Source organism: Mycotypha africana (assembly GCF_025528875.1).
Source record: "Mycotypha africana strain NRRL 2978 chromosome Unknown BDF20scaffold_8, whole genome shotgun sequence".
NCBI classification, from domain to species: Eukaryota; Fungi; Mucoromycota; class Mucoromycetes; order Mucorales; family Mycotyphaceae; genus Mycotypha; species Mycotypha africana.
This window is the reverse complement of record NW_026515732.1, coordinates 84182-96530: the sequence shown is the minus strand read 5'-3', so window position 1 is coordinate 96530 and position 12349 is coordinate 84182. Positions and strand designations below refer to the sequence as shown.

Sequence of the window (12349 nt, the reverse complement as noted above, 5' to 3'; positions counted from 1 at the left end):
GATCCCAATATTTTAAATTGTGTATGACCAAAGTAAGAGATATGTTTTGGTTCATCAACTCAATTTGAACAAATACTACTCTTACTGTCATTCGTTTATTAATGGAGGATGCGCCTTAAGTTTTATATTTTGTCAATTTCCTTTTTCGTGTGCTTTCTGTCTTCTTATCAGCCAGTTCACCACAACTCAAAACTATTAGGCTGTTGTACATTTTTCGAATAGCCCACAGTAAGCCATATTTCATTTTGAATTAGTAACGGCATATTTTAACAGTCTAAGCAGTAAAATTGAAAGGTCAAGTAGTAGTCTGCAAAATTGAATTCAATTACGGGCGTATAAATAACCCAAGTTGAACTATGCCCGTGTAGGGTTTGTTGAAATATTCACAAACTGACAACTGAACAGTTAGTTACCTTTGATAAATTGATGAAAATACTTTATTACAAATAAACATTTTGTTTATTTAAAAAGAATTATAAAGTTATTGAGAAATATATTACAAAAAGCAGAATCATTAGCTAAAGTAAATAATTATATACAAAATAGAAGAGAAGCTGGCAAAACAGCTTCAAAGTATATTACGTAAACAACGGATGCCTAAAAGAAAAAGAGAAAATTCGTCTTCTCTTTTTTCCAAACTGTCGGCATGTTTCTTAAACGACAAGTGTCCTCCAAGATTCTAAATGACGTATTAATTTGTGAACGTTTTGATCGATTTGTGCAGGTGTTTGAATTCCCAATCCATGCAGATAACGTTTAATAGCAATAGATGCTGCGTCAGCCTTACTATGAACGGATGATTTCTCTTTCTTAAAGGTCTTGTAAAGGTAATTTTGAATCCAATCAATATGGGCTTCGGTATAACCCAAGCGGCGGTAGTAGTCCTGTTCCTTCTGGCGCCAAAAGTAAGCAAAGGAGCCTTTCAAATCTGTTTTGCCGTCGTGAAGTTTGTGATAAGCTCTGTTATAGGCATTTGCTGGGGCATTGGTGGCTCTTGCATAGAGCGAATGCATGGTACGTGAACGGGCTACAGAGTTTGTGTAAGAATCGTATTCACTTGAGATGGAACTGGCAGCAGAGTGGATAGAATTAGTAGCCATATGAGCATTTGACTTCAATGTAGAGGTAGCCCTGTCAGCGTTGGAATAGACAGAGGAAGCACTTTTACCAGCCTCGTATCGAATTGAAGTAACTGATTTGCTTGCCTTATGACCGAGAGAAGTGGCTGATCGGCTGGCCTTTGAGCTGGCAGAGCTCATTTTAGAGCTGACGGACGACGCAGTGTTGTAGAGATGACTTTTATGCTTCTTGATATTCTTTTCGTTAAAGGTACGGTAGAAGTTGTGCTTGCAATGATGAACAAAAGAACCAACTCGAGAGCGCACATTTATCCAAAAGACTTTAATACGATAATACCAATGCTTGACTTCTTGCGTGGCTTGCCCAGTGTATTCAAGTCCATAGGATCTGTAGCTTTGAATATCTTCATTGAGAGATTCAACAATTTTATCAAGTTGGTCTTTTTTGATTTGTGAATGTCGAGAAAGAGTACGTGTCATATTGTCCAACCAAGATTTGTCACCCAACTTCTGGAGATCAGTATTTGTCACACTAGAGCGTACATGTTCACCGATTTCTTTTGCTTGCTCCTTGGTTAAACCACCTACATGAGCTACACGATCTGTTACAGATTGCACCCAATTGTTAAATCCGGATGCACTTTGTTCTAGAAAGGATTTGCGACCTAGAACGCGCTGGTACCAAGTAGGTTGTGTAAAGTAGGATTCGAAGCGGGCATAAGCTTCCTTCCACTCTGCTTCCGTCATGATTTTCTTGCGAATGGCTTCATGGTGAGCCTTATCCAAAACGGCTCCAATGTGTTCCTTTGTCAATTGGCCCTTGATTTCCAATCGACGAAGGTCGTGTTTTAGGTTTGAGATATACTCATCAATGTCATTTTGTGCGAGCTTGGTGTTTTTATGCAATGTAGCCGAGAATCCAGAAACGATTTGATCGACAGTGGTTCCAAAAAAATACTTTACATTATCAGCAGCAGCATTTTTGTATGATTCTGCCAATTCACCAAATGTTTGATAATCTTTCTTTCTTTCATAGACATCCTTATATCTATTAAAGTAGGTTCCCACATCATCTCGAGTCCATTCTTCAACTTCTTCTGTTCGAACTATATAAAATTTTACAGTGTGATAAGTAACTGTCTATATATATCTTTCTTCAAAATAGAGGCGGTGCATTAGCACAATTCAAACCATACCTATAGCCAGGGTCTGCGTTATAAACAGAACAGTTAAAAACCCGTATAATAGAAGTAGCTTCTTCATTATTGTTAAATTGTGATTGTTCAGATGAACAAGAGCTAAATATTTGTTTTAAAAGAAATATTTAAAAAAAATAGTTTTTTAAGGCATGAATTAAGCGGGTATTTATGCGAAATGATGGCGCGGTCAATCAAAAACTGTATTATATCATCCTGATTCAATTTTTTTACCTTGCTGTTTCCATTTTTGAGCAGAAATTTTTTTTATTGCTTTTCAATGGTTTCAGATCATACAATTGTTAAGCTGGTTCCTCGATTCATAATTGACAAATAGTGCGGGGGTGACGAAAGCGGGGAAATGAAATTCTCTATTTCTGCAGTGTAGAGTTATGTAATAGCTTGGAGCAAAAGGGAAAAAACCTAATTATGCATATTTTGAGTCGATCACAATCAAGATAAACACGCCGCATGCTGTAACACTCGGACCTAATTTCCATATCTCAATGTACGGTTCGAGCCAAAGCTACTATGTATATAGCACAAATCAAAGGCTACGGGGATAGAGAGGTTCTCATTTGTTAGCGCGCTTTGTAAAATATCACTTGTTTTGTTTAATGCAGAGGAGAGTTATACTCAGATTTACGCAAAAGCTGAACTTATTATTCGTTGTTAGACACTTGTTTACTTATAGAAAGCCTGCCTTTGCGCCTATTTGTTGATTCTTCTGTTTGATTGGGAATTGAGCGAATCATAGAGCAGCATTAACCCACTGTCTTTTATAAAGTTTAAGGGTAAACTCCAGAAAATTTGGTCGTGCACAAGATTTCTATTGGATAGTAGCACCCCAAAGTTGACCCCAGAATCAACAATTTATGGCCAACGTTTCCTTATTATAAAAGGAACGCATTCAAAGTTTTTTCCAAGACTCTCTTGTATAGATATATCCTCATTCATCTGCTTTCTATCTCTCTTCTTTTCTACGTATATTAATCAGTATCGCTCTTCATTAGGATTAGAATACCTGCTTCCATTTTTCTCTGTTAAATCAACTTTTATCAAAACAAACAGCAAAAAGTCGCTGAATTGATATATAAATATACCATAGCATCATGTCAAACGTAGCTACGATCACAGCAACCATGGAACGCACAAAAACAGAGTCAATGAAGCCTCCTCTTCCTAAAACGAAGATGCCTCCTCTTTTCGACGAGCCAGTCACTTCAAAGAATTGGACCAAATTTGTTAATTGGCCGCAATCTATTTTACTGCTTGCTACCCCACTTATTGCCCTCTATGGTCTCTTCACAGTCGAACTCAGTCGAAAGACACTCATTTGGGCAATCACCTACTACTTCATCACAGGCCTTGGCATTACCGCCGGCTATCATCGTATGTGGGCGCATCGCGCTTATCGAGGCACTAATTTATTGCGTTGGCTTTTATGCTTTGCTGGTGCGGGTGCTGTGGAAGGTTCTGTTTACTGGTGGTCAAGAGGCCATCGTGCTCATCACCGTTGGACCGATACTGACAAAGACCCCTATAGTGCTCATCGCGGCTTCTTCTTTTCCCATTTTGGCTGGATGCTTGTTCAACGACCTAAGAACCGCATTGGCTATGCTGATGTGGCTGACTTGAAGGCGGATCATGTTGTTGCTTTCCAACACAAGTACTATCCTTATTTTGCTCTCTTCATGGGCTTCATTTTCCCTACTCTTGTCGCAGGTTTTGGTTGGGGTGATTTCAAAGGTGGTTACTTTTACGCCGGTGTCCTCCGTCTTGTGTTTGTTCATCATGCCACCTTCTGCGTGAACAGCTTGGCACACTACTTGGGTGAGACAACGTTCGATGACCATAACACTCCTCGTGACCATTGGATCACTGCTCTCTGTACGTTGGGTGAAGGCTATCACAACTTCCATCATCAATTTCCTCAAGATTATCGCAATGCTATCAAGCTTGGTCAATATGATCCGACCAAATGGCTTATTATTGTCCTCTCTTGGTTCGGTCTTGCCTACGATTTAAAGCAATTCCCTACCAACGAAGTAACGAAGGGCCGTCTTTTCATGGAAGAAAAGCGTATTGCTGCTCAAAAGGCAAAGCTCAGCTATGGTACACCTCTTAAGGACTTGCCTATTTATACTTGGGAAGAATTTCAAAACCTCGTCGTGAATGAGAACAAAAAGTGGATCTTGATTGAAGGCGTGCTCTACGACGTGTCGGAATTTATGAAAGAGCATCCCGGCGGTATGAAGTACATCTCTACCGCTGTCGGCAAGGATATGACAACTGCATTCAACGGTGGTATTTACAATCATTCGAATGGTGCTCGTAACCTTTTGACATCATTACGTGTGGGTGTGCTTCGTAACGGCATGCAGGTTATGTCAGAAGCAGATGCTCTTGCTTCCACATACGATGGTTCTCTCGAATTTGATGCGAAAGCTGCAGAATTCAACAAGAAGAAGTAGTTTGTTACAACACTCTCATTTACTATTTTTCCACAATTTTGACATAGCATTTTCTTTATATATATACACACACACACACACACACACACTATTAAAAAACAACGTAAGCGCATCATCCTCATTCCCCTCTCTATTTATTGTTCACAACATTCTTAAAACTTGTACATGAATATAGCCAAAATATCAACCCATTACTAATGTAAATGTTCATTACATAATAAAAAAGACGTTCCAAATAGCTATACATGTTTCTCATTGTCTGAAAATTATTTTTCATTTGTTTCGGAGCCAAAGCCCTTTTCTTTTTTTGATTGTATCCCCCTGTGTTTTCCACAACTGCCCATTGTTTTAGTCAGTGTTTAATTTTTTCCCTTATCTCTCTGAACACAGGCAATCCCAAAATTATATCTCCATTTTATTTTTTTTTATTTTTTTTTTTACAATATTTAATTTTTTTTGGGTTTCCATTTCCTCGATTCACTTTTTTGTTTCTTACCCCACTTTTATAAACAACCTAAACACACAACATGCAGTCCGTGCAGAGGGTCTTTAAAGGTAATCTATATCATCAGCTCACTGTCGATATATTTAATGTATATGCAATCTTATTCTTTTTCTTTTTTGGGGGGTGAATCAAAGTTGCTTCTCGGCAGGCTCCTATTGTGCAACGTACAGTTCAACAAAGATTCAATACAACCGTTGCTTCTACAGTAGTCAAACCAAAGCGTTCTCGGTGGAAGACGGTCAAGACAGTAGCTGCTGTTGGCGCTACAGGCTTTGTTGGTCTCACCTTTTATGGTATAAGAGAGAGAGTTTGATATTGTCGGTAGAAAAGAGACGGGCTGTACTAACACAAATAAACGTTTTTTTTTTTGGTTGAATCAATGCATTAGGCATGTATTATCATCGCCATCCCACAGAGAATCCCATCCCTGCTGACCCAAACAAAAAAACGGTGGTTATCCTCGGCAGTGGTTGGGCAAGTACTTCTTTGTTAAAGTCTATTGACACCAACCTTTATAACGTTGTGATCGTATCTCCTCGTAATTATTTCTTATTCACGCCTCTTTTGCCCTCATGTACGGTGGGTACGATTGATATTCGTTCTTTGGTCGAGCCCATTCGTTTCATCACTCGACACAAGCCGAACGAGGTGAAAGTCTATGAAGCTGAATGTACTGATGTCGATCCTGAAAAGAAGGTCATTACAATTGTTGGTAGGTGAACTCTCTGGCATTTGTCATTCTTCAAAGGGAAAAGATTATGTCATCATGATAAAGCGCTTATCTAACTATCAATTTTTTATGTTCCATTGTACCCCCCCACCTCCTCTTCTGCTTTTGTGCCCACATCCGGTATTGGAACAATAAGATAACTCCGAAATTAAAGGTGAAAGCGCTACGAGCACCATTCCCTATGATTATTTGGTCATAGGTATTGGCGCTCAAAGTCAGACATTTGGTATTAAGGGTGTAGAAGAGTATGGATGTTTCTTGAAAGAAGTTTGGGATGCACAAAAGATTCGTACCAAATTGATGGATTGTATTGAAACAGCCGCTTTCCCAGGTCAGACGCCTGAGGAAATTGAACGTTTATTACATATGGTCGTCGTCGGTGGCGGCCCTACCGGCATTGAGTATGCAGCTGAACTCCACGATTTCTTGGTAGAAGATCTGACACATTGGTATCCAGGTAAAACCCAGCGAAAAGGGGGCAAAAGATGAGCGTATGGGCTAAAAGGGAATACCCGTACTGAAAACTACCAAATTTGGATTGATCATTAATAATAGAACTCGCCGGAAAAGTCAAGATCACACTTGTTGAAGCCATGCCGAATGTGTTGCCAGCTTTCTCGAAGCAGCTGATCGATTACACTGAATCCACCTTTAAAGAGCAACACATTTCTATTTTGACAAAGACAGCGGTAAAGGAAGTGAGAGCAAAGGAAATCATTGTGCAAAAGGGCCAAGATGGTGAAAAGGAAGCTATTCCTTACGGTCTTTTAGTGTGGGCCACTGGTAACACAACCCGTCCTTTGATAAAGAAGCTCATGGCGCGTTATCCTGACAAACAAACGATTCGCCGTGGTTTGGCAGTCGACGATTGGTTACGAATGGAAGGTTCACAAGATATTTATGTCATGGGCGATGCCTCAGCTACGAAATATGCACCGACAGCTCAAGTAGCGGCTCAGCAAGGCAAATATTTGGCTCGCGTATTTGCTCAATTGCACGATGTAGAGCAATATGAAGCGGAAGTGGAAAAAGCAAAGACAGAGGAAGAAAAGGCAAAGAAAATGCGTCGATTGCAGAAAGCACAGAATATCAAGCCTTTCCATTACTCTCATCAAGGTTCACTCTGTTATATCGGATCAGATAAGGCAATTGCTGATTTACCGTTCGGCCCCGGTAATTTAGCTTCAGGTGGCGTCGCCACATTCGCCTTCTGGCGCTCCGCTTATATATCGAATTTATTCTCTGCACGAAACAAGTGGCTGGTCATTACTGATTGGACCAAGAAGGCATTCTGGGGTCGTGACATTTCACGAGAATAAGTTGAAGACCTAGTATGGCCAATAGTTGTTTCATTTTATATATGCTTATAGACTTTATTGTGACGGATGAGACCCAATTTTGCTAATTATGTCCCTATTCTGTAATATCATACATGGCTTTTTTTTTTAGTTTTTTTCCTTTCCTTCCAGCCCCTGTTGTCGATTTTTTAATAATTTTCATTCCATTTCAGAAAAAAAAAAGAAAATGAATTGTGGTTTAGTCAACGAGTGGATCTTAGAATGTGGACGATTCTGAATACTAGGGCTCAATTGCTTACTGTTTTAGGGGCAGTTTCTATAGTGAATGTTCTAACATTGGAGTAACTCAATGAGCAAACAAATTAAAGTGATATGAATGGAAGAGATGGGGGGAAGACACTACTGAAGCACTACGTCAAATTGTAGTACAAACACACGAATGCATGTTGGATCACAGACACAAACACAACATTTCAAAATAGTAACTAGTTCAATGGCTTATTGAGGCGAGCATGTCAGAATTGAATAGACAAGGTCAATCATGACAAATACACTTGCTTTCTCCCGCTACCTACCTTCGATGAATTTGTTCGTGACTAGATTCACGATAAAGATGCTGGATATGAACCGAAATATACTGCACGGAATGCATCTATTGGAGAAGATTTCTTATTAACGGAGCCTTTGTAATGTTCAGACGCCCTTCGGGGAAAAAGAATAAGAATTTGATTATTTTCCAAATATGGTTCAAATATCGATCGAATACAACCCATCAAAAGTGATAATCATGAAGCTTACTAAAGATGCTAAAAGTCTAGTATTGAATGACATGGCTTGCAAATTCAAGAAACAATGAAAAGCCAGCAGAGGAACAGTATCACAGAGTGTAAATAATAGTATTTGGAATTCAAAAAAGAGGAAAAAGTAACTATGAAATCATTTTTTGCTGCTTAGAAGAAATGACAGCAGCCTTAGATAGACTACGATCGCATTTAGCTGATTATCGTAATGTATTAATACCACAAATCGCAAAACGTTTCTAAGTACTGAAGTGATTGGCTAAAATGGGCACAACGTATTATATTTCCACTATATTCGCCCTTGCTGAATCGCTTAGAAGAGGATGGATCCGCTTACTCTCATCGCTTTGTTTTTGTACGGCTATGGAGAGATTTGCTCAGAAAAAAATTTTTTCTTTCAACTTGTCAGTTTTTAATCATGCCCGCTTTTAATTTTACCCAACTTTTTGGTAGAATCATCCATTGACTGCGGAGTAAAACAAATTGAAATGATGATGGCAATCCACATGAATATCGAAATCTCAGAAAATACCTATTTTTTCCTTGTATGCGCGTTCTATTGATTTTACCAGGTATTGTCCTTATGAAAATGGGTTGCTCCAGGGTACAATTCGTATGTAAGTCGCCGCTCTCACTTGAATAAGAGTCATTATTCGCTTGAAAAGCCTGTGTCTTATGGAAATGCTGACTTCCTAAAAGAAAAAAGTTTTCAGGTCAGGTCCGAAAAAGGAATATCTGGAGAATGAAAAAACAAATGACCGAAAACAATGCGAAAATTTCCTGTAGGCATAGTGTGATTTAGCACAGATCATTACTTATTCTAAATGCTTTCAGAGATGCTGGGGAAATACGGTAGGACGAGAGTTATATAAATACGCAATGCCTTTTTTACCTGCCCTTCGGCTTTTCTAACTTATTCTTGTCCCTTTACTATAATCTTACAGTGACCGCTTATCTATTATGCAGCAACAACAGAAGAGACCTTTGCCACCTACACCTGCCACAAGTACAAAATATACCAACGTCAATGACGCCATCCATTCATTACTTTCCGAGACTGCTTACGATACCTTATCAGAACGAGAAAGGAGATGGTATAACGAGCTCTCCAACTGCCATAAATCGTTAGAGCAAAAGGATGTAAGTAGCTCAACAACACTGCTATACAATGATCTAAGCAGCCAAACTCAAGCGCGTTGATTATTAAAATATATATAGTCAACCATCAATAATTTAAAGACGATTGTTATGGAATGGAAGAAAAAGGCTGTTGAATACGATAATGCATATAAGGAATTGAAGCGTTTATCTGAAGGTATATGTCTGTTCAACTAGGTTGGAATGAATACTGTACATATAACTGAGTATTTGCTACTTGTACAGAACGCGAACGTTTTCTGATAAAACAGCATACAGCAGAGATGGAAGCATTATCAAAAGCCCAAATTGACCAAATCAACAGCAATCTGGAGGTTATACTACAGTTGGAACGAGAGAACGAAGAGTTGAGGTCCCATTGTAACCGTAACAATGAACCCACACTACTTCCATATCAGAGCGATTCTCCTGAAAAAACATCAGAATTACAGCAACAACAACAACAACAACAACAATTACCAACAATAGAGAGTAAAATAAGTAATACAAGCCAGCTGTGCAACGAAGCAGAAGTAGGTTTTTTTTTTGTGCATGTAGGAAGGAACGTTGAGACTGACTTTGAATTTTAGATTGCCAACAGAATCGCGAAAGAATCTTTGATCCACAGCCATCAAGATAGTGATGACCTTTTGAAACGAATCAATGTAATACACAAAAAAGACTTAGGAATTTTGTCCTACTTTAATATGACTGCTCGTCTCACCATTTTTTTCTCTTGCTTACACGAATAGGATATGGTGAGTGAAATGGAAGATACTCTGCAAGACCTACAGCACTCGGACGAATATCAGGATGAGGCAACAACGACTACCGCTAATATACCCGCACTTGTAACTGACAGTGACTCATCATCATCTTCTTCATCAGAAGGGGAAGAGGAAGAAGAAGACGCTTTGACATTTGAAACACAGCAAAAACCATTACAACCACAGCAGCTACGTCGTGCACCATTGCCGGTAGATACACAACCAAAGAAGAGATCAAATAAAAATGCAACGATACCCAGTTTTCTATTTCGCCATAAAAAGTTTGACCATTCCGAAAAGATGACGAGTCAGCAAAAAAAAGCACAGTCGTTATATGACGCCAATAGGACACAGCAAAGAAAACCCTTGCACACATCTTTATTTGTAGCCTCCTCTTGATCCTATTACATAACTTATTCTGCTACGCCTAACATTTCTTATTTATAAAATCCCTTCTCCTGCATAAATTGCATCTTAATTTTATACGGATTATTCTTGATTGATTTCAGCTTTGAAGAAAAATGAAAAAAAAAGACGATTTCTCCTAACCCATTATCTTCAAAATGAAAGAAAAGCCTCTAACTATGTTTGTATATCTGAATATGCACGCAATGTCATTATTCCGAGTAGGAGGGCTACCCATTCTTGCTTCTCCCTATACAAATACCTTCTGTTCATAGGAGTGAGTTGAACGCAACTTTTTTATTTGTATGGATGATAATTATACAGAATGTTTTAGTTTTCAATAAAAATTATATCATAGGATGCTTCCGTTGTACGTTTATTTATACTACTTTTTATAATAAAGTTACATTTAGAGGAAAAGAGAGCAATAAAGGGAATTCTATGGGGGAGAGGGGCGTAGAAGATTGGAGTAAGCGCTGGGAACGGATCTATATATGTATATGATAATATGTAGATTTAAATTTTTAAATCTTTTGATAAATAGCTATCTCTTTTTGTTTCTTGACAAACGAAATGGACAAGTTTTACAGAATTGATCAGCAAGGTGAATAATTCGATCTGGTATTACTGCTTACTTATTGTTACGCCTGCAAAAAGTTGTTGGACGGTGTATGCTTTCATATAGAAAGAACGACCTGAATAAGGAGAACAAAAAAGTCGTTTTGAATAACCTTGTTGTTGTTGTTGTTGTTGTTGCTGCTGCTGCTGCTGTTGTTATTGTTATTGTTATTGTCGATTCAGCCCTTCTTTTGCTTTTCTTTGCTCCTGAATACGAGCCTTTTAGCTTGTTAAGCACTTGATAGACAAGCATAGTTAGAAAAGAATTCCGACAAATGGTCATCATTCGAAAGTGAATGGTCAAATAATGGGATCAGTTTCAATTTTAATATATGGTTCTCCTCTTCTTTAGTTTGTGAATGATGAGTCCATGGAGTCACCTCTAAGCGAAGAGTGTATTGATGTTCATTGTTATTGAAAAAAAGTCGATTAAAGTAGTCCAGTACATCAGTAAGATCTTTAGATGTGTTTGCTAGTAGCTGTGGTAGGATATCCTCATCTAAGATTGTAAATATCTGGATCAAATTATCTCGAACATAGCCATCCAATTCGGCTGAAATCTGAGCAGCTTTAGATTTCAAACAGCTGGACAGAACCATATTTTCATTCACGCTGCCGTTACCACGGTTCGCATTTGTATTGATGCTTTTTGCTAACGCAGGAGATGTAATGGTGCTGTTCAAACAGTGTCTTGATATTATTCCACGAATGTAAGATTCTAATGCAGGTTGTCCTAGGGTGTCTGCTAATCTATCCCAGGCGAGGTGTAAACTACCTTCCGTATGTGCCTGAACAGCACCAAAAATTTGAGCATGTAAAATTTCCAAATCCATTGTATCCCAAGATAAAGTAGTAGAAGAAGTAGTAGTAGTAGTAGTAGCGCTGGTAGTGATGGTGGTGGGTGGAGAAGAGTTTGCAAAGGGCTCTTTTTTGTTATTGCTACTAAGCTTTTGGAAATGATGTTGAAGCAATGGAGAATGATAGTCATGCTGTTGAGGCTTCATTAGAGACACGGATATATGCTTTTGAAATTGTTCAGAGATGAGTTTGTAAGTAGCAGATTTGATAGAGTCTAAATGATCAAACTGCCAATGTGTTGCTATGAGTTGAGCAAGTCTTTCTAAGGGTACATTATGGTCTACTCCTTCTTTTTCTAAGCAATAATGAGTGTCGCTTATTCCAGTAGGATCACTTCTACTAGATGATACGGTATGACTACGCGGGGCAGTAGTAGCCGAAAGTGTGATTGCTGCTACTGTCTCTACTACTATATGGGGTACTATGATTGCTTCATTGTCTGCGTCATCGCTCTCTACGGTATAGCTTTGCTGGAGGGCAGG

At 38.7% G+C, this 12349-nt stretch overlaps 5 protein-coding genes across 5 annotated transcripts; 3 read left to right on the top strand and 2 right to left on the bottom strand.

Moving 5' to 3' along the window:
- Positions 1-474: 474 nt before the first annotated feature.
- Positions 475-2390, bottom strand: BDF20DRAFT_881003 (uncharacterized protein). Its single transcript, XM_053081651.1, has 2 exons — positions 2276-2390; positions 475-2185 (listed from the first exon to the last, which is right to left on the bottom strand). Exons 1-2 carry the CDS (start codon positions 2340-2342, stop codon positions 654-656), a joined length of 1599 nt encoding a protein of 532 aa, XP_052933864.1. The 5' UTR covers positions 2343-2390; the 3' UTR covers positions 475-653.
- A 657-nt stretch (positions 2391-3047) lies between these two features.
- BDF20DRAFT_881002 (stearoyl-CoA desaturase) lies at positions 3048-4895 on the top strand. Its single transcript, XM_053081650.1, has one exon. The coding sequence runs from the start codon at positions 3388-3390 to the stop codon at positions 4747-4749; it is 1362 nt and encodes a 453-aa protein (XP_052933863.1). The 5' UTR covers positions 3048-3387; the 3' UTR covers positions 4750-4895.
- Positions 4896-5276: 381 nt separating this feature from the next.
- On the top strand, positions 5277-7303 carry BDF20DRAFT_906916 (uncharacterized protein; the record flags this gene model as incomplete). Its single annotated transcript, XM_053083319.1, has 5 exons — positions 5277-5304; positions 5389-5547; positions 5643-5966; positions 6121-6441; positions 6540-7303. 5 exons carry the CDS (start codon positions 5277-5279, stop codon positions 7301-7303), a joined length of 1596 nt encoding a protein of 531 aa, XP_052933862.1.
- A 1739-nt stretch (positions 7304-9042) lies between these two features.
- On the top strand, positions 9043-10385 carry BDF20DRAFT_823526 (uncharacterized protein; the record flags this gene model as incomplete). Its single annotated transcript, XM_053077803.1, has 4 exons — positions 9043-9222; positions 9301-9397; positions 9466-9752; positions 9972-10385. 4 exons carry the CDS (start codon positions 9043-9045, stop codon positions 10383-10385), a joined length of 978 nt encoding a protein of 325 aa, XP_052933861.1.
- A 671-nt stretch (positions 10386-11056) lies between these two features.
- BDF20DRAFT_880976 (uncharacterized protein) lies at positions 11057-12050 on the bottom strand. The gene has a single exon (XM_053081649.1). The coding sequence runs from the start codon at positions 12011-12013 to the stop codon at positions 11240-11242; it is 774 nt and encodes a 257-aa protein (XP_052933860.1). The 5' UTR covers positions 12014-12050; the 3' UTR covers positions 11057-11239.
- Between the last annotated feature and the right edge of the window lie 299 nt (positions 12051-12349).

Bases quoted from the DNA above. Each gene is read 5' to 3' on its own strand.
- BDF20DRAFT_881003 (XM_053081651.1), bottom strand. From the start codon at position 2,342: ATGAAGAAGCTACTTCTATTATACGGGTTTTTAACTGTTCTGTTTATA. The intron at 2,186-2,275 runs GTATGGTTTGAA...AATTTTATATAG, and splicing joins AACGCAGACCCTGGCTATAG to TTCGAACAGAAGAAGTTGAA.
- BDF20DRAFT_881002 (XM_053081650.1), top strand. From the start codon at position 3,388: ATGTCAAACGTAGCTACGATCACAGCAACCATGGAACGCACAAAAACA.
- BDF20DRAFT_880976 (XM_053081649.1), bottom strand. From the start codon at position 12,013: ATGAAGCCTCAACAGCATGACTATCATTCTCCATTGCTTCAACATCAT.